This window comes from the organism of the source record quoted next, assembly GCF_019968985.1.
Source record: "MAG: Porospora cf. gigantea B chromosome Unknown PgB_NODE_80_length_45045_cov_119.772, whole genome shotgun sequence".
Lineage (NCBI taxonomy): Eukaryota > Apicomplexa > Conoidasida > Eugregarinorida > Porosporidae > Porospora > Porospora cf. gigantea B.
The window spans coordinates 1-24,992 of record NW_027179271.1 but is presented as its reverse complement, the minus strand read 5'-3'; the positions used below and the strand labels follow the sequence as shown (position 1 = coordinate 24,992).

Below are 24,992 nucleotides of genomic sequence, written 5' to 3'. Positions count from 1 at the left end.
GGTTCATAAATGAAACTAAGTGTCACTACAAATCAGTCTCGAACAGCTGGGAATACTTCTTCTTCAGATAGGACAGAAATACCTCGGGTTGCACTGGAGCACCACTGACGCGTGAGCTCAGCGCGTCAGCGGACTTGTCCAAAGACCCCCACTGGTGGACGAGCTCGCGCAAACCTTGCCTGACCGGGGCGAAGTCGCCCTGCTCAACGAGTGTATCGATGTTCAGTGACTTCGACAGCTGAGCATGCCACTGGGCCGCGAAGATGGCGCCGAGGGTGTAGCTGGGGAAGTAGCCATACGACCCCATCGCCCAGTGCACATCCTGAAGGTACCCTAATGACGCCTTGGGGACCTTCAGAGAGAGAAGCTCCTCCATCAGCCGGTTCCATTCCCCTTCGATCTTTTCAGATTCAAGGCCATCAAGCATTGCCTTCTCCAACTCAAATCGCAACATGATATGCAGAGGATACGTCAGCTCGTCTGCATTCACTCTGATGAAATTATCAAAGTCAACTCGATTGGCACAGCGCCACATCTGCTTCGCGGTGACCTCCTTGGTGATTGGGAGATGTTTGTGGACCAACGGCGCGACCCACTTCCAGAAAGGCAGGCTGAGAGCGATCATTCGTTCAAAGAACAGGGACTGGCTCTCGTGCACCGCCATTGAGAGAGGCTCGTTAACCAGCTCACGATCGTGCTCCATGTTTCGCTGCAGCTCGTAAATTGCGTGTCCGGTTTCGTGGACAGTGCCGCTCAATCCGCTGATGAAGTCGGCAGTGTTGTAGCGGCTGGTGATGCGAACGTCTGAGGGGTGGATGCCCATAGTGAAGGGGTGCGTGCTGACGTCCAGCCGGCCTTTCGAGAAGTCGAAGCCAAGCTTCGCCGCCACCTCCTTGTTGAGGGAAATCTGGCCTTCAACGTCGAATGGCCCCTCAAGAAGAACTGCGGGAAACTCCAACGCTGGGAGTGTCCGTAGACGAGACACCATACTGACCAGTTCTGGCTTGATCGCCGCGAAAATGGAGTCGATTCGGGTCTTGGTCATCCCTACTTCGTATTCGTCGATGCAAAAGGAGTACGGGTCTTCACTGCAGTTGTTGAGACCCGCCAGCTGCTTCTGCAGTTCTATCATCCTCCCCAGCAGCGGAAGAAACGTGGAGCCGTCGTCCTCAGCGCGGGCCCTCTCCCACGCAGCCATCATGGAGGTTTTCAGCTGTTCCGTTTCCTCTATCCACCCCGGAGTTTTAGTCGACTCCAGATCAAACCGCTTACGGCACAAACGGACGTTGGCTCTCTGCCACTCGTCCAGACTGTCAACGTCGCGCTCCACAGTCTCGAGTAGTTCTCGGGCCTTCTCGGATACCTGGGTCTCATTGATTACCCTCTTCAAAGCAGCGAGTTGCTGCCCACGCGCCTTCATGGACTCCTTTGGCATCATAACGAGCGCATCCCATTCCAGTGCTCCAGCGATGCTCCGTAGATCCAAAACATTGCTCATATGGCGCTTAAAAGTTTCCATGTCGGATGTTACCAGTATATCCACACAGGGGAGTTGTAAGTAATGAATTTGAATTGATCGTTTTTTTCTCGTGGCCTCTTAGGTATTTTCTCTGTCGTCCTACGCTTTCTCGCTGTATCGGCTTATTAGCTCTCAATATAGTGCTCATGTGTCAATCCAAACCTTATCGAAACTAGTGACAGCGAGACAGAAAACAAAGTCACTTCCTCTTGCGTCGCGATTGTTTCGACTTGGGCGGGTCTTTGTGGTTCACTGTTGAACCCTCCCCAACACCTGGAACGTCCATAATGCACCGCACAGTGCCAGAAGCCTCGGCATGGCAGTAGATGGAATCCAGAATTGGGTCAGAGGACAGTGTCAAGTAGTCACCAATGAGCACCACCCTCAACTTCGCCCTCGTCACCGCCACATTGAGCCTTCTGGCGTCTCCGAGGAACCCCACCTCGTTGTCGCAGTTCGATCGCACGAGTGATATGATGATGATGTCTGCCTCTTGCCCCTGAAACGAGTCTACACTCGCGACGCGAATGGTTGACTCGCCTAGGAGGTCCCGGATCAAGGAGACCTGGGCATTGTACGGTGTGATGACACAGATGTTCCTGGGGTCCACGGCAGTCAGCTCGTGTGTGATGTAGCCCACCACAGCACGTGCCTCTCCCTCATTGGACTTCGACAACTGCTGCAGCGGACTGCTGGGATCCACAGGGGTGTCGTCTTCCGCCATGAGTCCCAGCGTATCAATCCAGACGAAGGGCCCATCCGGACTGGGAAGGGTTCTGTCCGCCACCGAGTCGTCCGGCTGCAATTCCCCTCCGTAAAACTGGTTGGAGGCCCAGTCGTTGATAACTCTATGCATGCGGTACTGCACTGACAGCATTCTGCTGACTTCCGACCCGTGAGGGTTCTTCACAAGTATTCGATGGAAAAGGGTAACCCCCAACCCCTGCTTCCCAGCCTTTTTGGACTTCACTGTGGGGGCCAGCTGATGATGGTCGCCAGCTAGAATGGTCCGCTTTCCCAGCATCATGGGCACCCAGCAGGCGACCTCCAGCGCCTGTGCTGCTTCGTCGACTAGGACTAGGTCAAAAGGCCTCTCCTCGGCGAACCGCACTAGATGTGGGTCGCCTGCGCCTACACAAGTGCAGAACACTACGTCGACCGTTTCTAGCAGGGCTCTCAATACCCCCTTCTCCCGAGACCGTAACTCCTTGCGCAACTCGGAAATTGCCGCGCGTAGCTCCCCTCTCTCCTGCTTTGAACGCACCTTCTTCCTCTTCGCCAATGCAGCCGCGAGCTCCGTCCTGACATCCGCCGCCAGTAGAGCAGCGTCGGTTTTTTGGAGCACCGAATCCAGGGCGAACTTGAGTGTTTCTGGCCTCACTCGGCTGGGATGCCCGAACCTCACCATAGAAGAAAGCCCCAGAAGTCCCACTCTCTCCAAAAGCGTGTCTACCGCAACGTTGCTCGGGGCACTGACCAGGAGCCGCCGCCCCTGACGAACCTGATGTACGATTAGATGTGCGAGGGCAGTTGTCTTCCCAGTACCCGGAGGTCCGTGGATGCAGGCGATGGGGCCTGTTCGGATAGCGTGGTTGACGGATGCCAGCTGGGAGTCGTTCAACAAAGTGGATCGTAACCCTTCCGCAACGTGAGTTACAGGTGGTGAGGGGGTCTCTTCGAAGGCGAATTTCAAAGCGGACAGCACGGAGGGCACTGGCCGCTCCAAGCGTTTTAAACACTCTCGGAGGCGTCTGTAGGTTGCGTCGTTCGACATCAACACGACGTTGAAGGATTTCACAGAAGACTCCACGATCGAATCCTCCGACACATCAGGGGCGAATACCAGCAACGAGCGCGATTTGAAGTGCACTACACCTCGCTGGATCGGTGTACCCTTCACGTCGGATCCTTCGAAGATACCCACAACGTCACCGCGGGTAATTTGGGAGGCGGGCAGCTGATTTAGAGGTGGCTTATGAAAACTGACAAGCGGCCTACCACCAATACCTGTGGAGACCTTCTCAATCACAAGCTTGCGCATTGCTATGCCACACTCCTGGAGAATCGGCAGATCGAACTCCTCCTTCAATTTGTCCAGCTCCTTCCGTTCCTCCTCAACCTCCAACTCCAAGCAGTGCCCGGTATTGGCGCAGAATCTTGAAAGTTCCTCCATGCAAAATCAGCCATAAAATATGCCCTTGTTGCTTTGCACTCAAATGATCTTTTCCTGGATTTTCTCTTCCTCATCGATCCTCGCCTCGACTTCGGGGGTCCAGCCCTCCTCCTTTGCGATTTCCTCTGACAATGACATCATCCGTTTTATGCACTGAAGATACTTCCTGGTGCTCTCGTCGTCCAGAATGTGCGCTATCTCACTCCGCGCGATTTTCTCTTGGCCGGCCCTCTCGTGAATGCCCACCATTGTGACGCCCATGGGCCAGGCTGCGTTGCCGATGGAGATGCTGATGTAGATGTCGTTGGCTCTTCGGAAGCGCTTGGTCTCACATGACTTGACGATGGCGTTGAGCGCCTCGAGAATGTCTACGTCGAGGGAGCCTTCAGACAGGCGTTTCCGTACGGGTCGCAGGTTCTTACGGGCCACGTCGAGGATCTTTTCCCGTCGTTCGTGTTCCAAGTCAGAAATTGTCGAGTCCGTCTTGGATTCAGCCAGGCGATTTTCCCAAACAGATGTCATGCGGTCCGTCCAGCTTAGAACGCGAATAACGCGCTCGTCAGTCGGCTCTGTGTAGTCTGCCTCTGGGGTTCCGTCAAAGCGAGGGCGTTTCAGCAACTCTGATTCGGCCCTTTCAACCGTCGTCGCAGTTAGCCGTGCGTAGGTCTGCAGATCCGTTTCACCGAATAGTTTGCTGGGCTCACCCAATCTCCGTAACTCTTTCTTTACCGCGTCCTCGGCCATCGGCAGCTTCTTCGGGTCAATCCTTCGCGCCCGCGACTCCATTTCACATCGTTGGGCGTCCTCACGTGACCGCTTTCCAGTCGACAGGAATGTAGAGAACTCCTGTAGCCGACACGCTTCTTTGAGCTGACTCTTCTCTTCCAGCAATTGTTGTTTGTCCTCGTACTCCTCTCGAGCCCGATCCAGCAGATCACCCCTTCTCACCCACGTGTTTCCTGCAGCAACTGCCTCGAGCTCCTTCTTCTTCGCTTCGATGATGTTCGACAGGAAATTCATCAGAAATTGCTGAAAACAATCCCCACCCTTGCTGAGATAGACTAATTCAATTCTACTTTCGTTTGTATGTGGAGACACTTCCTGGTTCAAGTGGTTGTGGCTTCTGTGTGCCAAAAGTATTCAGTGGACGTGAGCTCTGGGCCAGGTACCACACAGGGCTTCGCATCTCTGGTGCGACTTGCTCGTGAGGGCTCCGGCCGACTTACGTTTGGCTACGAAAAGAGGACCAGCCATGCGACTCGGGTGGCGTTACAACAAGTCTCAGGGCAGCTGGAGTTCATGGACGAAGAGCGCCTGGGCTTTCTCGAGCTGGACGAGACTGTCGAGCTGGACATCGTAGCTTTGGAACTGCAGCTGGTGTGCAGCTTCTTGACTTTTTTGGAGGTGGACCAACCGCAGGAGCCTGAGCCCATCGACGAGGAGCGCCCCCTCCTAAGGTTCTCGAAGAAGGACAAGTCCGAGTTTGAAACGTGGAATCTGCAAGACATCAATGTAGAGGTAAGCTCTGGCCACACATGCGTTTTACGTCTCCTTCAGCATGCCTGGAAGTACACAAAGGGACGAGGAGTTCGGGTCATGATCCTCGACGTGGGGGTAAACTCGGAGCACGTGGACTTGAAGGGTGGCGTTTGGAGCAATCCATCCGAGATGTCGGGACAACCCAGTAAGTGCCTCGTATACCAGCGCCCTTTACACGTTGCAGATCTCGATGACGACTCCAATGGATACGTCGACGATCTTCACGGAATTAACCCAGTTGAGAAAAATGGAAACGTTTTCAGCGCTGGTACTCATGGATCCCATGTGACTGGCATCGTCGGTGCCCGCCTGAATGGAGAGGGTATTGCTGGAGTCGCTCCAGAGGCAGAACTCATTCACTGCCGATGCAAGTACGGCCGGGATACGTTGAAATGCGCCGAATACGCTCATAAGCTTGGCGTCCGAGTGCTCAACTACTCAATGGGAGCGAGGTACTGCTGCTCAGAGTCCTACAAGAACCTTTTTGAAACGTTGAAGACTCGCGACATGCTGTTCGTTACCAGCGCGGGGAACAACGCGAAGAACTTGGACTCCTTCTCGATGGAACCTCAAGGCATTGTGCACTCGAATCAAATCACGGTCGCTGCGCTGAGCGAAAGGTATGATCCCTCGATCCCAGGTAACACAGCGGTGGCTTGTATGCAAAGTCCTGTTGGAGCTCGAACCGTGTGCAGCTAGCTGCCCCTGGCCAAAGCATTTACAGCTGTACCGCTAAAGGATGGGGATATGCGTCAGGCACCTCTATGGCGTCGCCACATGTGGCTGGGTGTTTGGCCTTGGTGTTCGCTGCCAACCCAGACCTCACAGCTGCAGAGGCCCGAGCACTCCTGTTGGAAAGCGTGCGACCTGTCGAAGCCTTGAAGGGAAAAGTCTCCACAGATGGCACACTCAACTGCGGTAAGGGACGTACTCCTTATGTTTGACTGTTTTGCAGGTGCCGCTGTTGAACTAGCCTACCTATCGAGGCATCCTAACGGAACGACTGTCCCCTATGTTCCACCGAGGTGCGAGGATTTTGAAGAGTCGTGCTCCTACTGGTTAGATTTGGGCTATTGCCAGGACGATAGCCCGTACTACTCGTACATGAAAGACGTTTGCCAGCGAACTTGTCGCTTTTGCAAATCGGCTTCGACCACTTCAACTGCGACATCAACGAAACGTACGAGATCTAATGGTCCAAGGAAGCATACAACGGCCGCCCCAACCACTTCGACAACTCGTACTATATTTACTTTCAATATTGCTACGACAGCAGCATCGACATCATCAACATCAGCGTGCGAGGATTTGAATGTTGGCTGCTGGTTTTACAACACCGCACGGCGTTACTGCCGCCCTGCCTCCGTGTACCACGACTGGATGGCCGTAAACTGCAGGAAGTCTTGTGGATATTGCTGAACTGTAATTTCTGAACTGGTATTCGTTTGTGTTTACGTAGTAGTAATCTCTGAACTGTAATTGCTTAACTGAAATTTGTTCACGTAGTAGTAATCTTTGAACTGAAATTGCTTAACTGAAATTTGTTCATGTAGACTCTTGCAGAGTCTTTGGAGAGAATCGCCGTCATTTTGAGATCCCTTCACTAATTTGCTGCGACACAATTCTTCACGAGCTTCATAGCTTGACATCACAGATAGCTTATTTATCAGCCTCGGCCACTTCATTACCGTCAGAGACCCCATCCTTCGCGCCAACATCTGCGGCCTTCACGATGAACCCCACGAGACGGGAGTAGTACTGCCTGAAGCATTGGGCGGCTTGGTCGTAGGGGAGCTCTAGGTGTTCGTTCCACAAGTACGCAGCCCCCTGATAATTGGGATGCACCAACCACGAGAGGATGAGCGCCTTTAGGGCACCGTAAAGCGCCGATCGTGAGATGGCAGAACTTAAACATCTCTCGAAGGTTGACATAAGAAGGAAGAGTGTCCAATAGACTGCCCACTGCTTGCCAGCTCCTACGGCGTCTCGGTCTGAGCCTCGAACGAACTCGACGGTCTTGGTAACTGGGTATACAACCCCCACGCACAAGTTGACTAGTCCCAGACAACAGAGCATTTTGTGTATTATTCTTTGACACAATGTGAAGACCAACCCCACAGGATACTCGCTCGGAGAAAGCCACAAGCGTCTTCGAAATACCTACTTTTTTCCTGAATGGACTCGTTCTGGCAATGGACTCTTCTCGTCGTGTGTAGCACAGTCGCGTTGTCACAGGCTTACTACCTTTTTAGCCGTGAGCAGTAGGTGTCGCTTTGAACCCATTACGCAGCAAACGCACCAAGGTGAATGAGGACTTTCTGTTGGAGGCGGAGATGAAGTACGGCCACTCTCGGTTCCAGAAGCTGCCGGAAGCCGAATTGTACAACACTTTAAAGAGCAAGATTTTGGAACAGATGAAGCGCACGATAGATGATCTTCCAGATTCTCACGAGGAGCCGCTTGAGCTGGACCCAGAGAGATCATGGCTTCGCAAGCTTCCGACAGAACCGCACCATATGCTCTGCCGAGCCCTTCTGGAACGCGCCATCGCTAGCATGCCTCGATTTCGGATGCTCTATGCGGATCTGCAACCGAAGTACTTCATGCTGCAGAATCAATTGATAAGCGAAAAGCAGTGGTCCTCCCTGCTCAAGTCCCGATCAGACGTGGAAGAAGAAGTCGACTTTCTGCGTCACGAAAGCGTGCGCCTCCGACCACAATGGGCTGACGACGCGATATTTCAGGAAGCGGGCTATGTCTTACGACAGCGGGAGACCCAGAAAAAGTGATGTGATTTCAATTAACAATGCTTCGAATTCACTTCTTACGAGCGGCGTTCGATGCTGAATCGCGTCATGTCTATCGGTTTCAAGTGGAAATTGATAACCTTGTCGAGGAGTGGCAGACGCGTTACAGCTCACTTCTACGTTTCGCGTCCCAGCACTGCCCCAAGGAGGCTTCGCGTCTGCCTTCTAAGTGGCCTTATTTTCTGCTGACCAAAACGCGGCAGCTCGCCCGCGGAAATGCGATGGCGGAGTGGTTGGAGCGCGTGTTTACATGCGAGGTGAATGCCCACTGGCCTTGCATTCTGAGAGAGGCGCTTCGGAAGGGCCTGGACGCTTGTGAAGTCTCCTTGCAAGACGTCAAGATGCGCGAGATCGCGGGGAGGCAGGCGGAAATAGTGCAGGCCGCACGAGAGTCACTATTGCAAATTACTCCGCCACAGTGGGTGGACTGCAACCATGTGGACAATGAGTATGGGTTGCGAGAAGTGGACTCCGAGGCGTTGACACAGATTATGGAGTTCGTACATACCTACAACGACATCACGAATTTTGAAGTCGAAGCGGTTGATGACACCGGACTTATCATTCCTCTGATGACTCCCACAATTTGACGCGCCTTTGCACATCACTTCGTCTCCGGCCATGACTCTACGAAGTCCGCCTGCTCCATCTCTACCCCTTCGTCTCGATGAGACGAAAACACCACAGGTCTCCAAACGTCCCGCCGTTTTCTTGACACGACACGAATTACCAAACATGCCGCTAGCACGAGGCAACAGCACGCGGTCAGGAGGCACGTCCAGCCTTGACGCCTTCGGAATGCACGTTGAGATCTGTTTGGTGTCTTTCCCAGCAGCCCACGTGGCGGTCTGGCTTGTTCTGAAGGGGAGAGGCGGAAACCATTCCATCAAAGTGCTCGCAGAACAAAACCCCAGCAGAATAAACCCCAGGCAGCCTGACATGATAAACAGTCCTTCGCAGAACGTTGGCCAACGTGGGTCTGTTGTGTGAGACGCAGATTGCCCACTACTGTAAATCCCATACATGGAAAAGTGTCACGTGACTGCGACTGACCGTGCTTTAATAGACGAATTCGAACATGCCTCGGAGACGCCAGGAACATTCAGGTCGATACAGTCGAGGCGTCGACCGTGACGGCCGGGCATACAACGAGATTACAACGTACGGAGGCGGCAAGTTAGTGGCAGGCGAAATGCTAACGCAGGGAAATCGTTGAGAAAATCGTCGAGAGAATTGTCAAGAAGGAGAAGATCGTTCCGATTCCTGTAATCGAGAAAGTAGAGCGAATCGTACACAAGGTCGTCCCAGTGATTGAAGAGAAGATTGTTGAGGTCCCAAAGATTGAGATCATTGAAAAACCGGTGGAGGAGGTCGTAGAAGTCGAACAGATTGAGATCGTTGAGAAGGTGGTGGACGTCCCTGTTGACCAACACGTGGATGTAGAGGTTAGGGTTGAGAAAGACGTTCCTGTAATGAACGACGTGTCCAGGTTCGAGCCTGAGGCCTACGAGACGGTTCAACCCTACAAGTTTATCCTGCGGGGTGTAGGCGCTGAGTATGTGATTACGATTGGTGGTAACGCAGATACCAGACCCAGCAGATGAATATCTTTATCCCCCGTTATGTCCAAGTTCCCATCCCTTCATATCTTCTGACGGAAAAGCAGAAGGAGGAGATGCGCGATATGGCTAGCATGGTCGACCGGGTAGCGCGACACCCGTACCCATCCCTGTCCGATATCGAGAGCATCACCTCCTGGCTACTTGAGCGGCAGAACGAACTGAAGGAGCTGCAGGAGAAGGGCAAACCTACGAAGCAGTTCGTCAACCAAGCGATCCGCCGAGTGCCCACGAACACGCCTGGAGAGCAGGGGCGCTCGCCTCGGGCGGCCAGTCTCAGTAACGCGGACATATTGGAGCCGCGAATGGCGACCGACGTGCAGTTCTTCTCCTTTCCAAAAGTGGCCCGAAAGAAGCAGCCCATGATTTCGAAACCGATGCTAAGTAAGGAAAAACAGAAGGCCTGAGTTTTTTGCGAGGAAAAGAAGGCCTGAGTTTTTGTAGGAGTGGTTGACTTGGCTGGAAACCATGTGCTGTTTTTTTTTGCAAACTCCAGAATTGAATGACGAACACCTCGACAAAGACACTGGGTCAGTACACGTGGACGGATTTCCTCGAGCTGAAAGAGAATCGGCCCGTGCTGAAGCAATTCGCCCTCTACTTCGTAGCCATGATCGTGATCCCCATTGGCCTCTACTTCACGACGAACGACATTCTCAGACACTTTCACTTGCAGCTGCAGACGCGTAACGTTATCAGTGCTGTAGTGGCTTTGACAAGTTGTCAGGCACTGATGGGATACTTCGCCTACACAGCTTACACCGAGGAGGCTGATACATACGCAAAGACAAAAGAAACAGAGCAAGCGGAGTCCAGTCTCGACAGCGCCGACATCAAGACTGGCAGCAAGAAGACAGATTAGTTTCTCGACAACCTTTTCTCAAACTTTAGACCAACTGTACACTATTACCAAGGTGACATCATCAGCACCTCACGTCGAGAGAGTGCACCCCCCTCCACGTCTCCCCCCGCCCCAGCGTCACTCGGTGCTCTCGTGTAGCCAGAGCCGCCTCTGCGCAGAAGTAGCCCCTCCAGTCCCCCTTAGGCATATCCTTCAGTGTGTCGGCGCCTACGTTCCACAGGACCACGTCGGTCCAGCCTTCATCCAGTCCGAAATCGACGACGTGCGTGCCAGTATTCAAAGAAAGAGCGCGTGGTGCGTTAGGGACTATGACGTCTCTGGGACCATCAAACTTCAGCACCTCTGGCAACACCACCGCGTCTCCCAGCTCAGTCGCTGACGCTCCTCCCAGCCCAGACACCGACACGTTCTCAATCCCGTTGGGAGCCTTGAAGTAGGTGTGCAGAGCCCCGTTAAACACTATGGGGCCCATAACGTCGAAGGTTAGCGTTAGCCGATTGGCGTCAAGACTCACCGTGTATGTCAGAGTAGGTTGCTCCGGAAAGGCGTCTCCGTCTAAAACCAGTGTGAACTCCGCTGCAGACTGCCGCACTGATGAACTCCAGTTTGTTGAGCTCCGCGCCACACCGTGCTTGACTAGAAAGTCTCCTGCCGTACCGAACTGCGGGAAACACACGGGAACGCCCCCACGGATGGGCTGGCCCTCCTCTGAGATAGGGGATCTGTACAGCATCTCCGTTCCGTCGGCGATTTTCCAGCTCACAATGGTGGCGCCTAAAGTATCGATAGTGCATGAGGACCCCGATGGATGCGTGATGGCGATACACTGCATTTTAAAGTATGGAATTCATCATGCTGACGTCACATGACGCCACCAAAACTCAGTATTGAAGTAAGATGGGCTGTCGTTTTAGCCGTGACCGCAAGGCGTTCCGCTGCCGACGTGCTGCCAGCGAGAGCTCCTCCGACACCGACGCAGAAACATTGTGGTACACTGCGCAGTCGCCTGGCTCGCTTCCCCGCACGCCACAGACCACAGGGGACCGATGTACCTGCGGTCAGCCGGAACATGAGCGGTTCGAACTGACTACTCCGCTGTGCATCCTACCGAGCATCCGCAACACCCTTCTGGAGCGTATAGTGCTTGCGGAGTCTCTGTGTGGTCGCTGGGAGACTGTGCTGGAGCGCTCTGCCTCTCTTAACGATATATACATCCATCTAGGACTCAACATCGCAAAACGAGCCGTTATGAACCGTCTTAGGCTGCAAATCCAGGTGTACCTGGACTACAGGAGTCTTGTGCTCATCTGTCTCCTCTACACGCCCCTTGGTGTGCGAACAATGCGCACTGATCTCACAGGTGGCGAAGCCATCGACGACGACCCCGATTGCGGATGCTGGAGAGGTCACTGCTCCGTGACTGATGACACCATCGAGGAGTGGGGTGCTTTCTTTCTCGACACAGATTCTGCGAAAGACCCGTACGACAGCTGTCGCAAAAAAGGCACAACGACTCCAAAGGCATGAGTATCGAAACCAGAACAATTCTGCCCGACAAAGCCTACGGACGGGTGATGCGCACACAGCTGTTGATGTTTCCGGACCCTTCGAATATGGACAGCTTTCTGGCCTGTGTCCGTGTTTTGAAGAAAACAGGTCCCGTCGACCATGACCTGCAATCGTGTCTAAGACTGTAATTGTAATGCATATGCACGTTGGAAATAGATTGCAGGGCACTTCACTCAGACACCCTCCAGAGGCTTGGGCGTCGCTGGTCATTCCTCACAGGGTCTGGTAGAGGGGGCTTGGAGTACCCTAGTGGTACTCGTGTGGGCACCCGGACGGGAGCAGCTTTACTTGGATGTCTTGGAGGCCGTAGATGCTTGGTGCTTTCCTGTCTGCTAGGTACCCTCAAACTTGTGGCTTCCGGTCTCGGGGGCGGCCTTGGTGGTTTGTAAAGCCCTTTGGTAACTGCCTTCTTTTCCTTTGCCATGGCTAGGGCCTGAGCCGCAGCGACCTTCTTCTCCTCCATTCTCTGGACAATACACTTCTGAACTGTGCTTAGTTTCGCGTTACGCGGACTGGACTCGAGTCCAGGAGTGTAAATCGGAGGCACCGGCAACTTCCGAGACGCGTCGTCATCTGACCTTGCGGGCAAAGACTGAGTTCTTGTAGGCACGGAGTGCCCCTTCTCTTCTCGCTTCCTCTCACGTCTCTGCTGCCGTTCACAGCGTCGACGCTCATGTTCCTCCTGGCGTCGTTCGCGCTCCGCTCGTCGCTGCTCACGTTCAAGGCGGCGGGCTGGGTCGTCCTCCCTCGTCCGAGTCCTTTGGTGAGCTCCGGGCTCCCTCCAAGGTCGATCCACAATAACACCTGCCGTTGCAATGCGCCGATGCTTTCCCTGAACGGGTGGCCTGGGGTCATCAATCATGAAGCATAAACACTCAATTAGCATCAGCCAACCATCGAACGCTTCCTTCCACGTAACTCCACCACTTCCAGTCGATTTAGAACGTTGGCGGCCTCTAAAGAGTGCTCTCGGTACCCCGACAGGGCGTGACCCAGCAAGTGGGAGTGTGCGACACCGTGGGCACTGAGGAACGCCTTCTTCAACACGAACAAATCGACAGCCTGGTCCTCAGAGCTGGTGCTGGTATAGGACAGACCCAGATCTATCAGACACACCTGGGAAGGCTTGAAACCATTCCCATCTGCTCGGACCATAAGATTCGCCGTGGTCAGGTCGCCATGGATGAGACTCTTGCCATGCATCCTGGCCAGCATGACTCCTATCGCTCTGAACGTAGTCTGGGCCTCCTCGTTCGTACAGCTTTCCAAATACTGTTGCACTGTCACCCCATCGATGAACTCATAAAAGACTACTCGCTTTGTGAAGTCGGCGAAGTACACAAAGGGGCAGTCTACACCTGCCGTCCTCAGCCGCCTCGCATTCCGCACTTCTTGGAGCATGCGATGTTGGGTGAGTTGCTCGTCCAGGACTGGGTGCCGGTACTTCTTCGCGACACGTTCCTTGCATAGCACTTTACGACCGTTCCAGTCACCTGAGTACACCTTCTGCATTCTCGGCCCCCAGAGAGCTCACCGCTTCGGCCCCCTGGAAGACGCTCATGGTATTCTCGGTTTTGCACGTGAATTTTTAATTGAAATCTCAATGGTCAGTGACCTGTCCCGCACAGTGCAGTCACTGCCGCTGGACTGCTTCCCACCGGAGCTGTACAATTTGCTGCTGGAGAGCGAGCAAGTGGGTAACGCGGAAGCACTAGTGGCGTTTTTCTTCGACGTGGTTTCTCGAAACTTCGAGGTCAATTTCAAGCATTGGTCTGACTATCTTGACGACCTCAATGATTACATTCAGGAGCGCTCGGCCAGCTACGCTGTTGAGGAGACGACTTTCTTCGAGGAGTATGTCCAGTGGTGAGTCTGATGCCCCCCCCGGACGCAGCGTCCACTTGGATCCAGAGGGGGACTCCAAACTTAGCCCACTGAAGCAGCTTCTTCTTTTTATCGTCCTCTGCCTTGCTCTCATGGACGTTAGATTTCCGCAGCGCATGCTCCTTTCCGACTACAACGCCAAAGAGCGTTACGACTGCGGGCTGTCAGCAACTGAACTCTATTTGACCTTGGTCGGCTTGCCCTGCACGGAAAAAAATGAGTTCACTGTGAAGCCATTCATAGTGCAGCTGTTGCTGAACAACACGAATATTCTGCTGCATCTGCACAGGCGATTTCTGGACCCCAGCAAGCTTATCTCTCAGCCTGCAACACCCATCAGGGGCACGCCGCTGCGTCGACAGTTGGATGAAGCACCTGACCAGGGCGACCTGGCAGTGCAGAAACGGATGTTCGCCATGCGGGTCTTAAAGGCTGTCGGCGGCTGGGTGAAGCACTGGGACACGTTCGCCGCGCTAACGAGCGCGTCCACGTTGGAGACGTTTCTTCTGGTTCTCGATCGGCTATGCGCCGTTTTCAACGCGAATACGTTACCACAGACAGCCAAGAAGTCTGCTTCCGCTCCGGAGAAGGTCGACGCGAGAGGGTACGCGCAGGAGTGCAGGACGGCGGCCATCGGATACTTAACCGACGCCCTGTTGAACGTGGGTTCTTGCTGCGGCGTCGACCCCTGCAATGGACCAGACCCAGAAGAATCTGAAGAGGTTCTGGTCTCGTTCTCCACAGGATTGCCTAAGATGAACATGCTCTCAGGAGCGCTGTCCTTCGTGCTAAAGTTGCTCGTACCCGCCTTCGCACTCGGCGGTAAGAAGACAGGGACCTCCATGAACGCACTACCCAAGGATCTCGTGCGCGCCCAACTGGAATGTTTCAGCCTGCTCGAGACAGTGATGGAGGCCTATCCGTTCCTGCTGAACACTGAACTTGTCACGGTTCAGGGGTCTTACTTCACAAAGGCGAAGTCACCGCTTAAACAGAAAACGGAGGTGATATGCTCGGACGACGATGACGAGGACGAGAAAGCCCCCAACGCGAAACGTCGAGGTCCGGATCTCGCCCATACCTTCCAAGATCCGATTCTGGCGGTGCTGACAACTGCTTTGGTTACGGTTCCTGAACGTAAGGAGTGGAGGGAGAGGCTTGCGGAAACGACCTGCTCGTTCGTGGTACGCGCGGAGGCCCTGTGCTCAAGCGCTCCGACGCTCCGCACGCGGCTGCTGTTGTTTTGTCTGGGGATGATTCGATCGAACAAGCAACGAGATGTGCTGCTATCTTTGGAACTGACTCCGTTCCTGTTGACCCAGGGCCATGTTGAGCTGGTGACCTACATTTCAGATCGTCGCCAGACTGGGTCCCTGTTCTCCGAGAATCAGGACATGGCAAACTTTGCCGCCTGCCAGCTGGTGCTGCTGCAGCACCTTCTGGCTAGGAGTCTGGACTCCCAGCCCACTATTCGCTCTCGTGTGATGGAGCAGATCGGCAGCCTCATGCTGACTGTGGCCAGCCAGTCGCTGTCTGAGCTCTTCCTGGCGCTCACAGAGGACGAGGCTCCCACGCTGCTGGACGTAATCAGCATGATCATCTGCAGAGGCCATGACGAGAGACCTATTGTACGCAAGAGCTCCCTCTCCGCGTTGGATTCCTTCTGGTCTTGTGTAATTTTGTGTGACCAGTCTTCGGAAGCCCTCTACAGGCCCTTCAAGCCGCTTTGGGTTTCTGGCGTGTGCCGAATCACCTCCGATCTCAGGTCAACGTTGGTCGATCTGACATTGGACCCGAGCCAGCAAGTGCGCCACCGAGCGCTGACGACTGTCCACTCCATGTTGCAAAAGCGTCTGGACTTGGCTAGTTTGGAGATGTGGTGTGACTGTGTCCTTCCCGCCACCGCCGACGTGGAAGCTGCTGTCAGAGAGAAGGCGTGCGACCTCGTGCTCTCATTCTTGGTTTTCGACATGCTAGGCCAGGTGTTTGTGGAGGTCGAAAGCAGCCAGACTCTCGCCCCTCTGCAGGGTTGTATGGCAGACCACGTCTTCAGGGGCGACAGCAGCATCAGATTCGTTTACCTGCGACAGGCTTTCGGTGTGTGGTTCGCTAACCAGTCACTGGACCATTTGCCCCCAGGCTACCTTCCTGCCTTGTGCAGCACGTGTGTGTTGATGAGTGCATCACACCCGCAGCGCTGGAGCCTGTCACCTGTCGTGGTGCTGAGCGAAATGGTCGTCGCGCTGAGCAGGACGCCGCAGGCGACCTTTAAATGCAAGCGGGGCAAGGCGGTGCTGAAGGCGCTGACGTTGCTTCTGGAAGCGGTTCTGAATATGGTTCCGGATGCGGAAGAGCCAGAGCAACAATTAGACATCATTTACAACGTGGCCAATAAAGTCGTGCAGGCGTTAACCTTCGTCCTTGGGGAGAGTCGACTCGTTCCGGAAAAGGCTGCCATGACCCTCTGGAAGCAGAAGTTATCCGAAATGGAAGCGCCTTTAGGGTTGATACACGGCCTGACCCTGCTGACGAAGACCGCGGACGCTTCTCCCTGGGAGACTGGGATTCTGGCCGCGTGCAAGTCTGAAATTTCTGGATCCGGCAGCGCTTCTGAGTATCCTGAAAGGGTATGTGCTGTCCTCGCCACGTACGCGTCCATCATTTTTCAATCCGGCGCCTCGCTGAACCGACCTGTCGTGAACGCCTATCTCGCTCTCATCACGGATGCCTACAACGCCAAGTGCCCCGTACCTCCTTGCGTGCGTGCCGTTGCAGTGACCAGTCTCGGAATGATGGCGGTGCGGCACGAGGCAGCAGCCCGGAAATGTGTGGACATTTTGGCCGCCCATTCAACGGACAAGGAGCCCGAGCTTGCCGTCAGGTCCAACTGCTTGGTGGTGCTGACCGATCTGCATGTGCACTATACCGCTCTGGTGGACAAGTACGTTCCGCACATGACACAGTGCTTCTCCCCGCGGCTTGCAGAGTCCCCTTTGCTGAGGAAGCACGCGCTGTCATTGGTGGCTGGACTGGTAGCGAATGACTACCTCAAATGCAAGGGTCCAACCCAGCATAGGTTCCTGTCATGCCTTGCTGACCCGAACCTCGGCGTTTTACTCTTGGCGGAGGCCATCTTCCGAGATATTGTTCTGCTGAAAAACCCATCCTTCGTGCAGCAGAACCTCGTCTCGTCCGTGTGCCACCTTAACGGCTGGTTCACTCACCCCAATTTCCGGAGCATTGAATTCATGCCGAATGGCAAGGCGGCCGAATCCACAAGGTTTTTCGTGTTCGCAAAGGATTCACACGCTAGGCAAAAGATCTACCGATTCGTGCTGTCCTTGTCTACCGACCGTGACCGGCTGGAGGTCTCGCGGAAGCTGGTACACCAGTTCCTGGCTCCGTTCGTGGACACCATCGACGAAAGCCACGAGGAACCCCAGTTGGCGTTGCCCAAGAGCACCAAGACCGGCGAGGGGTCCGCGCTCTCTGATGTCCTGCGCATTCTGGGCTGTCGCCAGCTGAAGTTAACATTTACAACCCGGGGTGAGATGCAGGTTGACGATGAGGAGAAGCGAGAGTACGAAGAAGGTCTGATGAAGCGGAATCTCGCCGCACAAGTCATTCCGACTCTGATCTCCCTCAAACGACACATGGAGAAGAACCAGAGTCCCTTCCTGAAGGACATGATGACCTGTCTCGCTGGGTTGCTATATGACTATCGATCCAGCTCGAGTCTCGAGGAACTCCTGGTCAACGATCTAGTGTTGGCCAAGCAGCTACGCCATATGTACGCGAAGATGCCAGAGGGCAAGCACTGCGAAGACGTCGAGCTGGATCACCCAGCTCCCTTGGATCCCTGCGCCACGCCCAACACTCTGTTGCTGCCGCCACTGCTCACGGCCAGGTCCAGACCTGCTGCGTTCACGCCGGCTCTGCAACACTTCGGCAACGTGCCAATACCCTTCACAGTACCCAGGGCACAGCTGTCAGCGATTCAAAGTGCGGACGCGACGCCTGAGAATTCCCCTCCAAAGACGCGAAAACCGCGCAGGTCCAGCCTGTCGGAAAGCCAAGGCGCTTCTCAAGACACCACTATGCTTTTGCCAACAAGCTCGTGACGTATCATGCGTATCATGCACCCCACACACGTAGGACGTTCTCTGCACAAAATAGTATTCCAATGGAGCACAGCCTCGCCGCCGCCTTCGCACTATTTGACAGAGATGGAGACGGCCTCCTCGTAGGAGCCGACGTCGCACCAGCGTTGATGTCGTGCGGTCTCTATGTGAAGGAGCCCGATATGGAGGCAGCCGTACCAGATCCCGCTTCGAAGGTGAACAAGGATCAATTTTTGAAAATGGGGAACGAGTTTTTCAAAGGACGAGATCCCAAAGCCGAGCTGTTGACCGCTTTCAAGCTGTTCGACAGAGACAACAATGGCACGATTCTCAGCAAAGAATTCGAATTTGTCGCCGACTCGCTTGGGAGCCGCTTCGTTGGCACTGATATTCAGGACATCGTAAAGCTTGCAGATCCCAACGGTGAGGGGAAAATGAAGTACCAAGTATTGATAGACATGCTGTAGTGTGGGTGTAAAATGTGGGTGTAAAATAGTAAGAATTACTCATATTATTATGGACATTGAGCAACGTCTCGAGAGTGCCTTCGCCTTGTTTGACAAGGACGGCGACGGGCTGCTGCTGGCACAGGATGTTGCGCCTGCTCTGATGTCAACAGGCCTGTTCGTGAAAGAGAAGGACCTGGACGCGAAATGCGGTGCGGATGTCATAAAAGTCAAGAGGGCCGACTTCATGGCCTGGGGAAAGGAGCTCTTTGACGGAAAAGATGCCAGGACGGAACTGGAGAAGGCTTTCGGACTATTTGACCACGACCGGAACGGAACGATATCCACAAAGGAGTTCGAGTTCGTAGCAGACTCCATCGGTAGCCTTTTGGTTGGAACCGACATCGCTGACATGGTCCGAGTCTGTGATCCCGATGGCACAGGAGCCATGACTTACGGCAAACTCATTGACGCCCTGCTGGCGTAACGGTCATTTTTCGTTGTGTGCCCGAATCCAGAACCAAATGAGCAGACCGACGCAGATCAGGAAGAGCACGCCGCAACACAGGTATCCATGTCCCACAACACTACAGCGTATTTTAGTGGGCCTACGGCGCCAAATGGTGTTGGTTTGGAAGGCGAAGGGGCGGATGCCTTCTGTTCGGAACGGGGGACTGGTCGGAGGTTCTTGCTCGGAAAGGACGCTTTCCGTAACAAGAACATGAAGCGTACTGGGAGCAGATCTCAGCGGGGTTTTCTCCAACAATGCAGACACCACGGACGAGCCGACCACACCTGACAGAGTTCCCGCAGCAGAGCTATGCTGAAACTTGGCGCCAACACGCATTGAAATTTGTCCATTAGATTTGGTCATCCGTTTACGTAGGTTCAGTTTCCAGAACATTCTTGAACTTTTTCAATTGACCAGTTGACGCTCCAGAGTCCAAACGCCGCTTTGTTCGAACCAAGGCCTCTTCAACGTTGGCAAGGTCGTCCTGTGTTGGCGCCTGCAAAACTAGTCTTCGACCCAGAAGGTGAACATCCTCCAGTTCTTCGATTGCTCGCCTGGCATCCGTTTTGGACTGAAAGTCCAGGAATGCAAAGCCTCGGCTCGTTCCGTCGGGTTTCTTGGGAATCCGCACGCCAGCGAGTAGCGCCACAGATCCGTACAGTCGGTAAAGGTCCTTTTTCGTAGCTTCGAACGGCAAGTTCTTCACCACCAGTTTCTTGTCCACAGCGCTCTTCAGCACTCGTCGCGATTCAACGTCCTGGCGAGGCACGGGCTGCTTTTTGCCGCCGCTGTGGTGGGAAAGAGACAGCTCAAGAGTCTTTCCATCCAGGCAGTAACCCTGAAACCTCTTGATACAGCTCTCAGCCGCAGCGGCGTTCTCAAAAGTCGCGAAACCGAACCCTAACGACACTCTCACGCCGTCCTTCTTTCTGGTTGACAACTTAAAGTGAAGGAAACCGTGTGCCTTGCGGAACAGAGTTCGAACTGAGGCCTCTGTAGTTGCAAAGTTGACGTTCTTCACGAACACTGCCTGAGCATCGGGCATTTCCTCACACTCGGACTCCTCCGTTGGCGCATGAGTCTCAGATGTGTTGACAGGCGCGTCCACCGCCTCCGGCAGCTTCGTCACCTCCGGCCCTGTTCGCTGTGTAAAAATGTTAGCTGGGGCCATTTCCAAAAATAGAGGCGCGTTCGTTCCTGGAAGTTTGCGGAACGCGCACCTCTTCAGCGCTTTGGCAGCGTTGGCGGCGTCGGCGTACTGAACTATGGCGACCGTCTTCGTTGGAGCCACCGCAAACTTCAGTAAAGGACCAATAGCCACAAACATGCTTCTTAGAGTGGATGCGTCCGTGTCCGGAGGCAGGTGTTTGACGACCAGCGTGTCGTCCGACCGATCTGTTGAGCATAAAGCGGCTGATTCGACTTTTCGGCCTCGACTCATAAAGGCGTCGTGGTCGATATCATGTTCCAACAACCATTTCTTCACGCGTTTTATAACGGACGCCTCGGCAAGAGCTACACGAGCAGCTATGGAATCACCGCTCTGCAGATCGAGAATTTCCTCCTTCTCCACGCCTAACTCCGTTGCCATAGCATCCACGGCAGCATTGGCTGAGACATACAGAAGATTCCAAGTTGATTCCTTCTGAGCTAGCACGTGTTCCTTGACCTTCTTGGCCTTCTTGAAATTGGACCCGACTTGTTCCACAAACACCTCTTGCTTTCGCTCCGGCTCCGCGAAGTGAACGTGTACCCTCCGCCCTTGGAACGTGCTCAGGTTTGCTTCAGACACGAACGCAGCCGCGTGGCTCTCGAACGCAAACACCGCGAACGCGGCGCCCTGAGGCGCCCGAGTTAGGCGGTTGAACAGAAGTTTCACCTCGACCACCTCTCCGGTCTGTGCAGCCCACATCTGGACGTCCTCTCCCGAGCAGGAGAAAGGCAAATTGCGGATGAGGACCCGTTTAGGGTCGTAGGAGACCGCGACTTCCTGCGATTCGTCATTGTTTTCAACAGACTTGGCGCTGGTTTTTTGAGAGGCGACGCTTTGTAGCCGATCATCGTCAGAGTCCTCACTGTCAGCATAGTCCACCTCCTGCATTCGGTTTTTCGTGTGCTCTGGAATGAGCAGATCGTCCTCGTTGCTCCATGCTTTGTGCTTTACCCTCGCGGCTGGCTTGGCGAAGATATCTTTCAGCTTCTGGACCTCAGGAAAAGAGGCTTTCTCAACATCCGTTTGATACAATTCTGGGTGAAGAGCCTTGTGTCGTGACGATCCCATGGTGTGAGACGACCACGGACGAGCCAAGTCTTTATCCCCCTGTTCCCGAGCCGTCTCGACGAAGACACGTCTAGTGTCAAAGAAAGCTTTGCGAAGCCCCTTTACGCAATCCTCCGCCACGACAGCGGTCTTGAGACCCACGAAGCAAAACTGCCGGGATTTCCCTTTCGCAGTGCGAGGCACCGTCACGTCAGTTATGTCCTCGGGTCTGGTAACTGCCCCAAGGAACTGCCGGATTAGCTTGTCGTCTGCGTAGTGTGGCAAGTTCTTGATGACGATTCTAGTGGACATTAAAATGCTCAATAAACGTTTCAACCGCTGACGCGACCAGCGGGAGCAGGCAATTGTCAATCTCGGAAGTGGTAGCCTCGAAGGCTGCAGTGGTTGCTGACATTGCCAGGGCCGCAAATGGACTGTGCGTGGGCAACGAGGCTAAAAAGCCTGTGATCGCGAAGGCCAGGGAGCCTCCGAGCGTTTTTCCATTGGCCCACAATTTACCTAGAGAGTGCGGGAAGAATTCGATGGAGAGCTTCCCCATGACCGATGCTGCTGAATCCGCCAAACAGGTGAAAGCCACAGTCTGAGTAGTCTGAGCCCACAACCCCACATTGCTGACCGGGTACTTTCCCAACTTACATGCCCAAGGAAGCAGAAAGGATGCTAGGAGTCCAAAATGGGATGTAACCACCACCATTCCTCGATCTCGTTTATCTGCGAAGCAGTCGATGACTTGTTGGGCTCGCTCCGCAAAAGGACCGTTCTCCTGTCGAACACACTCCCAAAAAACAGCCAACAATGAAAGCACTGCGAGACCGAGCATAGCGACTTCCAGATGCTCGAATCCCACGGGAGTCATGCCGATAGCGGCGACAAGGTGCAGGAGTTTCCTCACGCAATTGATACCCATTTGTGGCGAAAGTACGATGCCCATCAGCACGCCGCCAGCAACGAGGCTCGACCAACCCAACAGCAAACACGCAATCTCAGGTTGGAGGCATGCCTTCCAAAAAAGCACGACCGGAGACGGTTCGAAGGTGTAGGTCAAGGCAAGAAGGGTGTACGTGGCGACGACCACAAGGATCGTCAAGGCTTTGGCCTGGCCAAGTGCTCTGGAAACTGGACAAACGGCCAGAAATCCAAATAGCGAACAGGCTTGCAGCAGCACGAGCGCTGCGCCTCCTAAGCAGGTCCGTTCAGTCAAACGAGACCAGCACGACGCCAGGTAGACGCATAGCATGGCGTCCCAGTGAGTGAAGGACGAGGCGGCGTGCTGATCAACGACGACAGCGAGGAGGAGCGTCCCCAGGAAGCCTAGTTCGGTCGTGAACCACACTAGCGACGCGCAGATCGCTGCGGCTCCTATGGAGGAGGCAATCCGGAACCACTCATACCTGAAGAGCAATCGCCAACTGACTCACTCGCCAATGAAACCGCCTGCAGCGGGAGCTAGGAGGTGCGCCAGCACCACCCACTTAGAGTTAGGGAGCAGACACGTAGCCAATGCTGCTCCCACTGTCAACGAACTCGCGGAGCGTCGCTCCATCAATTCGCCTTTATGCAATCGAAATTGGCAACTATTAAACTGGAGACAAGGGGGTCACTGCGAAGGCCACGAGCAGCTTGTCAATTTTAGTCTTCTGGTCTATGAGAGCGTCGAGGTCGCCCTCGCACTTCTCAATGTAGTCCATCAAGGCCTCAGCAGACAGCTTCGCACCTTGAATGTTGGAGTTAAGCGACTCAATCTGACGTTTCAGCAGCTCCGCAGTCGCAGAGACCGCCGACTGTATCTCAGCAACGCCAGTCAGAGCTGGATCTTTCGAACAATCGGGCAGCGTGGCTTCCGCGGCTTCATGAAAATCGGTATCTCCGTCATCGTTAGGTCCTCCAGCAGGGATGGCTTCATCGGTCGTCGGCGGACTGACACGAATGTTGGCCTTCATTGAAGGAGGAGTCTGTTTCGTATTGCTGCAATAACTCACCGGCGGAGGTGTGCACCGTGAGCTCCTATCACGCGCAACGTACCTTTCTTGGGAGTACGACCAGTCCAGCGATGCCGAACCCACTGACACCTGCCCCAGCTCTTGGGGAGTCAGCCCGTCCACTGTGAATACTGGAACCCCCTTCGACTTTTGGAGCGCCCTGTCGCGCACCTTGGCAAAATCCAACTCCGGAACTCGGCTTTGGGACTTGCAACGTTGAGGCGGCTTCTCGTTAAGTAGCTCGTGTAGAGAAGGAATCAGCGAGGAGTGGTCGGGCTCTTGGGTGTGTGTTCGAGGGCTGCCGGATGCAGACCCGGTGGCGGTATCCGTCGCATCTTTGGTGGGAGTGGGGGCCTCTCCAAGCGCTACGACGACTGGGACGCCCGTGGCGTCGCGGAATATGTCTTTTCGTAGCGGGAGTGCATCTTCGCCTCTTCGCCAATCCGACGATGTATGAGCGGCGGCTGGTACGTTGGCTCCATGTCGGTACAGCTCCGGTATGGGCACGCGATCTGTACGGCCGACAGGGGCAAAACTGACAGGTTGAATTGTGCCCTTAGCGTCGTGACGGAATAGTCTGCGTGAAGTGCACCTTACGTACTCACCTTAAAACCTCGTTCTTGGAGACGTTAACGCTGTGTTTTGGTAAGAAACAAAATGAGTGGTGGGGAGTTGGAGCTCGGTAGTCCTTCATCACCGACGTGAAACAGTCAGCGGCTATTCCGAAGAACTTGGCGACGTTCTCTCCTCGGCCTGACGCCACCAAAACCCCAACAGCATCGTCCCACACGCACATAGGTAAGCGAGTGCCACTATGAAGTGGGTGGCAAAAGACGCAGTCGCTCAGTTTCCGCGTGTCCCAGAACTTCAATTCTCTCTGCGCCTTACGATCGAAACCGACAGTAGTTAAGGACTTTTCCTTCCCAGCTAAACCCTCCGTCCAACATACACGCATGCCCTTGGGTCCCACGTGGGCCTTTGCTGTGGTAACTGTTCCGAGAGCCCTTGGATCCACCAGCGCGAGCCGTCTCTCCCTCGTAGCGACAACAATCAGGCCGCCGGTGTAGTTGAATTCGACCGATTGGGGGTATTCGCGCTCTTTGCTTTCCCACACGGTGGCCACGGCCTCCTCTGCCGCTAGGTCCCACATCACCACGCGTCCTTCACTTCCACCAGAGGCGCATATTCCCAGCGCTGTCGGGTGCCACGCGAAAGCAACGCTTTTCTTATGCGTCTTGCGATCGAACTGGGCTGTCACAGCGTCTTGATCACCAAGACTCCAAATCTTCACGGACCCGTCTGCGTCAGTAGGAGGCGTGAGACCCACCGTCGCCGGTGGTAGCTAGCTGCTGCTCGTTCAGAGGGTTGAATAAAATATCATTCAACGCGCCAACTTGGGCACTGAGGCGGACGGGATTGGTAGACCTGCCTAGCTGGGACCGTCGCAGAATACCAAGAGCGCCGCCGCTGTTAGATTCCCACAAAAAGGCGATGTGACGTTTGCTGGAAGCCATGCCCCAAGCGTCATTACGACGCGAGGAGATGGGCAGGTTCTGGTACTTTTCCCGCCAAGCAAGGCCTGGTTGCATCTCCTGATTCAAGCTTACCTATAACGTGCTTTAGATCAGGCATGCAGTTTCAACTCGATGCATACACCGCCTTCGCGGAGTTCGTACTAAAAA

The 24,992-nt window shown here is 54.5% G+C and overlaps 18 protein-coding genes across 30 annotated transcripts; 9 read left to right on the top strand and 9 right to left on the bottom strand.

The window, feature by feature from the left end:
* Positions 1 to 25: 25 nt before the first annotated feature.
* Positions 26 to 1,519, bottom strand: KVP17_003124 (uncharacterized protein; the record flags this gene model as incomplete). The annotated part of the gene is made up of 1 exon (XM_068520073.1): positions 26 to 1,519. One exon carries the CDS (start codon positions 1,517 to 1,519, stop codon positions 26 to 28), a length of 1,494 nt encoding a protein of 497 aa, XP_068371696.1.
* Positions 1,520 to 1,718: 199 nt separating this feature from the next.
* KVP17_003121 (uncharacterized protein) lies at positions 1,719 to 3,692 on the bottom strand (the record flags this gene model as incomplete). The annotated part of the gene is made up of 1 exon (XM_068520069.1): positions 1,719 to 3,692. One exon carries the CDS (start codon positions 3,690 to 3,692, stop codon positions 1,719 to 1,721), a length of 1,974 nt encoding a protein of 657 aa, XP_068371692.1.
* Positions 3,693 to 3,731: 39 nt separating this feature from the next.
* KVP17_003105 (uncharacterized protein) lies at positions 3,732 to 4,712 on the bottom strand (the record flags this gene model as incomplete). Its single annotated transcript, XM_068520038.1, has 1 exon — positions 3,732 to 4,712. The coding sequence occupies one exon, from the start codon at positions 4,710 to 4,712 to the stop codon at positions 3,732 to 3,734; it is 981 nt and encodes a 326-aa protein (XP_068371664.1).
* Positions 4,713 to 4,778: 66 nt separating this feature from the next.
* On the top strand, positions 4,779 to 5,930 carry KVP17_003117 (uncharacterized protein; the record flags this gene model as incomplete). The annotated part of the gene is made up of 1 exon (XM_068520062.1): positions 4,779 to 5,930. The coding sequence occupies one exon, from the start codon at positions 4,779 to 4,781 to the stop codon at positions 5,928 to 5,930; it is 1,152 nt and encodes a 383-aa protein (XP_068371687.1).
* A 960-nt stretch (positions 5,931 to 6,890) lies between these two features.
* Positions 6,891 to 7,307, bottom strand: KVP17_003106 (uncharacterized protein; the record flags this gene model as incomplete). Its single annotated transcript, XM_068520039.1, has 1 exon — positions 6,891 to 7,307. One exon carries the CDS (start codon positions 7,305 to 7,307, stop codon positions 6,891 to 6,893), a length of 417 nt encoding a protein of 138 aa, XP_068371665.1.
* Positions 7,308 to 7,406: 99 nt separating this feature from the next.
* KVP17_003111 (uncharacterized protein) lies at positions 7,407 to 8,020 on the top strand (the record flags this gene model as incomplete). 2 transcript variants are annotated; one of them, XM_068520053.1, is made up of 2 exons in its annotated part: positions 7,407 to 7,492; positions 7,522 to 8,020. In XM_068520053.1, 2 exons carry the CDS (start codon positions 7,407 to 7,409, stop codon positions 8,018 to 8,020), a joined length of 585 nt encoding a protein of 194 aa, XP_068371678.1. The 2 variants fall into 2 exon arrangements, with proteins under 2 accessions (XP_068371678.1, XP_068371677.1); XM_068520052.1 differs by lacking the exon at positions 7,407 to 7,492 and having other exon boundaries at positions 7,565 to 8,020.
* Positions 8,021 to 8,037: 17 nt separating this feature from the next.
* On the top strand, positions 8,038 to 8,628 carry KVP17_003118 (uncharacterized protein; the record flags this gene model as incomplete). 2 transcript variants are annotated; one of them, XM_068520063.1, is made up of 1 exon in its annotated part: positions 8,038 to 8,628. In XM_068520063.1, one exon carries the CDS (start codon positions 8,038 to 8,040, stop codon positions 8,626 to 8,628), a length of 591 nt encoding a protein of 196 aa, XP_068371688.1. The 2 variants fall into 2 exon arrangements, with proteins under 2 accessions (XP_068371688.1, XP_068371689.1); XM_068520064.1 differs by having other exon boundaries at positions 8,260 to 8,628.
* A 488-nt stretch (positions 8,629 to 9,116) lies between these two features.
* On the top strand, positions 9,117 to 10,064 carry KVP17_003107 (uncharacterized protein; the record flags this gene model as incomplete). 3 transcript variants are annotated; one of them, XM_068520040.1, is made up of 3 exons in its annotated part: positions 9,117 to 9,214; positions 9,243 to 9,593; positions 9,623 to 10,064. In XM_068520040.1, 3 exons carry the CDS (start codon positions 9,117 to 9,119, stop codon positions 10,062 to 10,064), a joined length of 891 nt encoding a protein of 296 aa, XP_068371666.1. The 3 variants fall into 3 exon arrangements, with proteins under 3 accessions (XP_068371666.1, XP_068371668.1, XP_068371667.1); XM_068520042.1 differs by having other exon boundaries at positions 9,243 to 9,642; XM_068520041.1 differs by lacking the exons at positions 9,117 to 9,214; positions 9,243 to 9,593 and having other exon boundaries at positions 9,714 to 10,064.
* A 95-nt stretch (positions 10,065 to 10,159) lies between these two features.
* KVP17_003114 (uncharacterized protein) lies at positions 10,160 to 10,519 on the top strand (the record flags this gene model as incomplete). Its single annotated transcript, XM_068520057.1, has 1 exon — positions 10,160 to 10,519. The coding sequence occupies one exon, from the start codon at positions 10,160 to 10,162 to the stop codon at positions 10,517 to 10,519; it is 360 nt and encodes a 119-aa protein (XP_068371682.1).
* A 61-nt stretch (positions 10,520 to 10,580) lies between these two features.
* On the bottom strand, positions 10,581 to 11,351 carry KVP17_003120 (uncharacterized protein; the record flags this gene model as incomplete). The annotated part of the gene is made up of 1 exon (XM_068520066.1): positions 10,581 to 11,351. The coding sequence occupies one exon, from the start codon at positions 11,349 to 11,351 to the stop codon at positions 10,581 to 10,583; it is 771 nt and encodes a 256-aa protein (XP_068371691.1).
* A 65-nt stretch (positions 11,352 to 11,416) lies between these two features.
* Positions 11,417 to 12,216, top strand: KVP17_003123 (uncharacterized protein; the record flags this gene model as incomplete). 2 transcript variants are annotated; one of them, XM_068520071.1, is made up of 2 exons in its annotated part: positions 11,417 to 11,958; positions 11,985 to 12,216. In XM_068520071.1, the coding sequence occupies 2 exons, from the start codon at positions 11,417 to 11,419 to the stop codon at positions 12,214 to 12,216; spliced, it is 774 nt and encodes a 257-aa protein (XP_068371694.1). The 2 variants fall into 2 exon arrangements, with proteins under 2 accessions (XP_068371694.1, XP_068371695.1); XM_068520072.1 differs by having other exon boundaries at positions 11,417 to 12,046.
* Positions 12,217 to 12,257: 41 nt separating this feature from the next.
* On the bottom strand, positions 12,258 to 12,950 carry KVP17_003115 (uncharacterized protein; the record flags this gene model as incomplete). Its single annotated transcript, XM_068520058.1, has 1 exon — positions 12,258 to 12,950. The coding sequence occupies one exon, from the start codon at positions 12,948 to 12,950 to the stop codon at positions 12,258 to 12,260; it is 693 nt and encodes a 230-aa protein (XP_068371683.1).
* A 23-nt stretch (positions 12,951 to 12,973) lies between these two features.
* Positions 12,974 to 13,649, bottom strand: KVP17_003113 (uncharacterized protein; the record flags this gene model as incomplete). 2 transcript variants are annotated; one of them, XM_068520055.1, is made up of 2 exons in its annotated part: positions 12,974 to 13,594; positions 13,623 to 13,649. In XM_068520055.1, 2 exons carry the CDS (start codon positions 13,647 to 13,649, stop codon positions 12,974 to 12,976), a joined length of 648 nt encoding a protein of 215 aa, XP_068371680.1. The 2 variants fall into 2 exon arrangements, with proteins under 2 accessions (XP_068371680.1, XP_068371681.1); XM_068520056.1 differs by lacking the exon at positions 13,623 to 13,649 and having other exon boundaries at positions 12,974 to 13,600.
* A 42-nt stretch (positions 13,650 to 13,691) lies between these two features.
* Positions 13,692 to 18,093, top strand: KVP17_003100 (uncharacterized protein; the record flags this gene model as incomplete). 3 transcript variants are annotated; one of them, XM_068520021.1, is made up of 2 exons in its annotated part: positions 13,692 to 13,954; positions 13,983 to 18,093. In XM_068520021.1, 2 exons carry the CDS (start codon positions 13,692 to 13,694, stop codon positions 18,091 to 18,093), a joined length of 4,374 nt encoding a protein of 1,457 aa, XP_068371648.1. The 3 variants fall into 3 exon arrangements, with proteins under 3 accessions (XP_068371648.1, XP_068371649.1, XP_068371647.1); XM_068520022.1 differs by lacking the exon at positions 13,983 to 18,093 and having other exon boundaries at positions 13,692 to 13,958; XM_068520020.1 differs by lacking the exon at positions 13,692 to 13,954 and having other exon boundaries at positions 14,065 to 18,093.
* Positions 18,094 to 18,155: 62 nt separating this feature from the next.
* KVP17_003122 (uncharacterized protein) lies at positions 18,156 to 18,560 on the top strand (the record flags this gene model as incomplete). Its single annotated transcript, XM_068520070.1, has 1 exon — positions 18,156 to 18,560. One exon carries the CDS (start codon positions 18,156 to 18,158, stop codon positions 18,558 to 18,560), a length of 405 nt encoding a protein of 134 aa, XP_068371693.1.
* A 49-nt stretch (positions 18,561 to 18,609) lies between these two features.
* KVP17_003119 (uncharacterized protein) lies at positions 18,610 to 19,026 on the top strand (the record flags this gene model as incomplete). The annotated part of the gene is made up of 1 exon (XM_068520065.1): positions 18,610 to 19,026. One exon carries the CDS (start codon positions 18,610 to 18,612, stop codon positions 19,024 to 19,026), a length of 417 nt encoding a protein of 138 aa, XP_068371690.1.
* Positions 19,027 to 19,417: 391 nt separating this feature from the next.
* Positions 19,418 to 22,874, bottom strand: KVP17_003102 (uncharacterized protein; the record flags this gene model as incomplete). 3 transcript variants are annotated; one of them, XM_068520031.1, is made up of 4 exons in its annotated part: positions 19,418 to 21,611; positions 21,640 to 21,911; positions 21,939 to 22,722; positions 22,750 to 22,874. In XM_068520031.1, the coding sequence occupies 4 exons, from the start codon at positions 22,872 to 22,874 to the stop codon at positions 19,418 to 19,420; spliced, it is 3,375 nt and encodes a 1,124-aa protein (XP_068371657.1). The 3 variants fall into 3 exon arrangements, with proteins under 3 accessions (XP_068371657.1, XP_068371658.1, XP_068371659.1); XM_068520033.1 differs by lacking the exons at positions 19,418 to 21,611; positions 22,750 to 22,874 and having other exon boundaries at positions 21,826 to 21,911; positions 21,968 to 22,568; XM_068520032.1 differs by lacking the exons at positions 21,640 to 21,911; positions 21,939 to 22,722; positions 22,750 to 22,874 and having other exon boundaries at positions 19,418 to 21,622.
* A 34-nt stretch (positions 22,875 to 22,908) lies between these two features.
* On the bottom strand, positions 22,909 to 24,899 carry KVP17_003116 (uncharacterized protein; the record flags this gene model as incomplete). 3 transcript variants are annotated; one of them, XM_068520059.1, is made up of 4 exons in its annotated part: positions 22,909 to 23,283; positions 23,311 to 23,887; positions 23,916 to 24,609; positions 24,638 to 24,899. In XM_068520059.1, 4 exons carry the CDS (start codon positions 24,897 to 24,899, stop codon positions 22,909 to 22,911), a joined length of 1,908 nt encoding a protein of 635 aa, XP_068371684.1. The 3 variants fall into 3 exon arrangements, with proteins under 3 accessions (XP_068371684.1, XP_068371685.1, XP_068371686.1); XM_068520060.1 differs by lacking the exon at positions 24,638 to 24,899 and having other exon boundaries at positions 22,909 to 23,887; positions 23,916 to 24,460; XM_068520061.1 differs by lacking the exons at positions 22,909 to 23,283; positions 23,311 to 23,887; positions 23,916 to 24,609 and having other exon boundaries at positions 24,615 to 24,899.
* Positions 24,900 to 24,992: the final 93 nt, after the last annotated feature.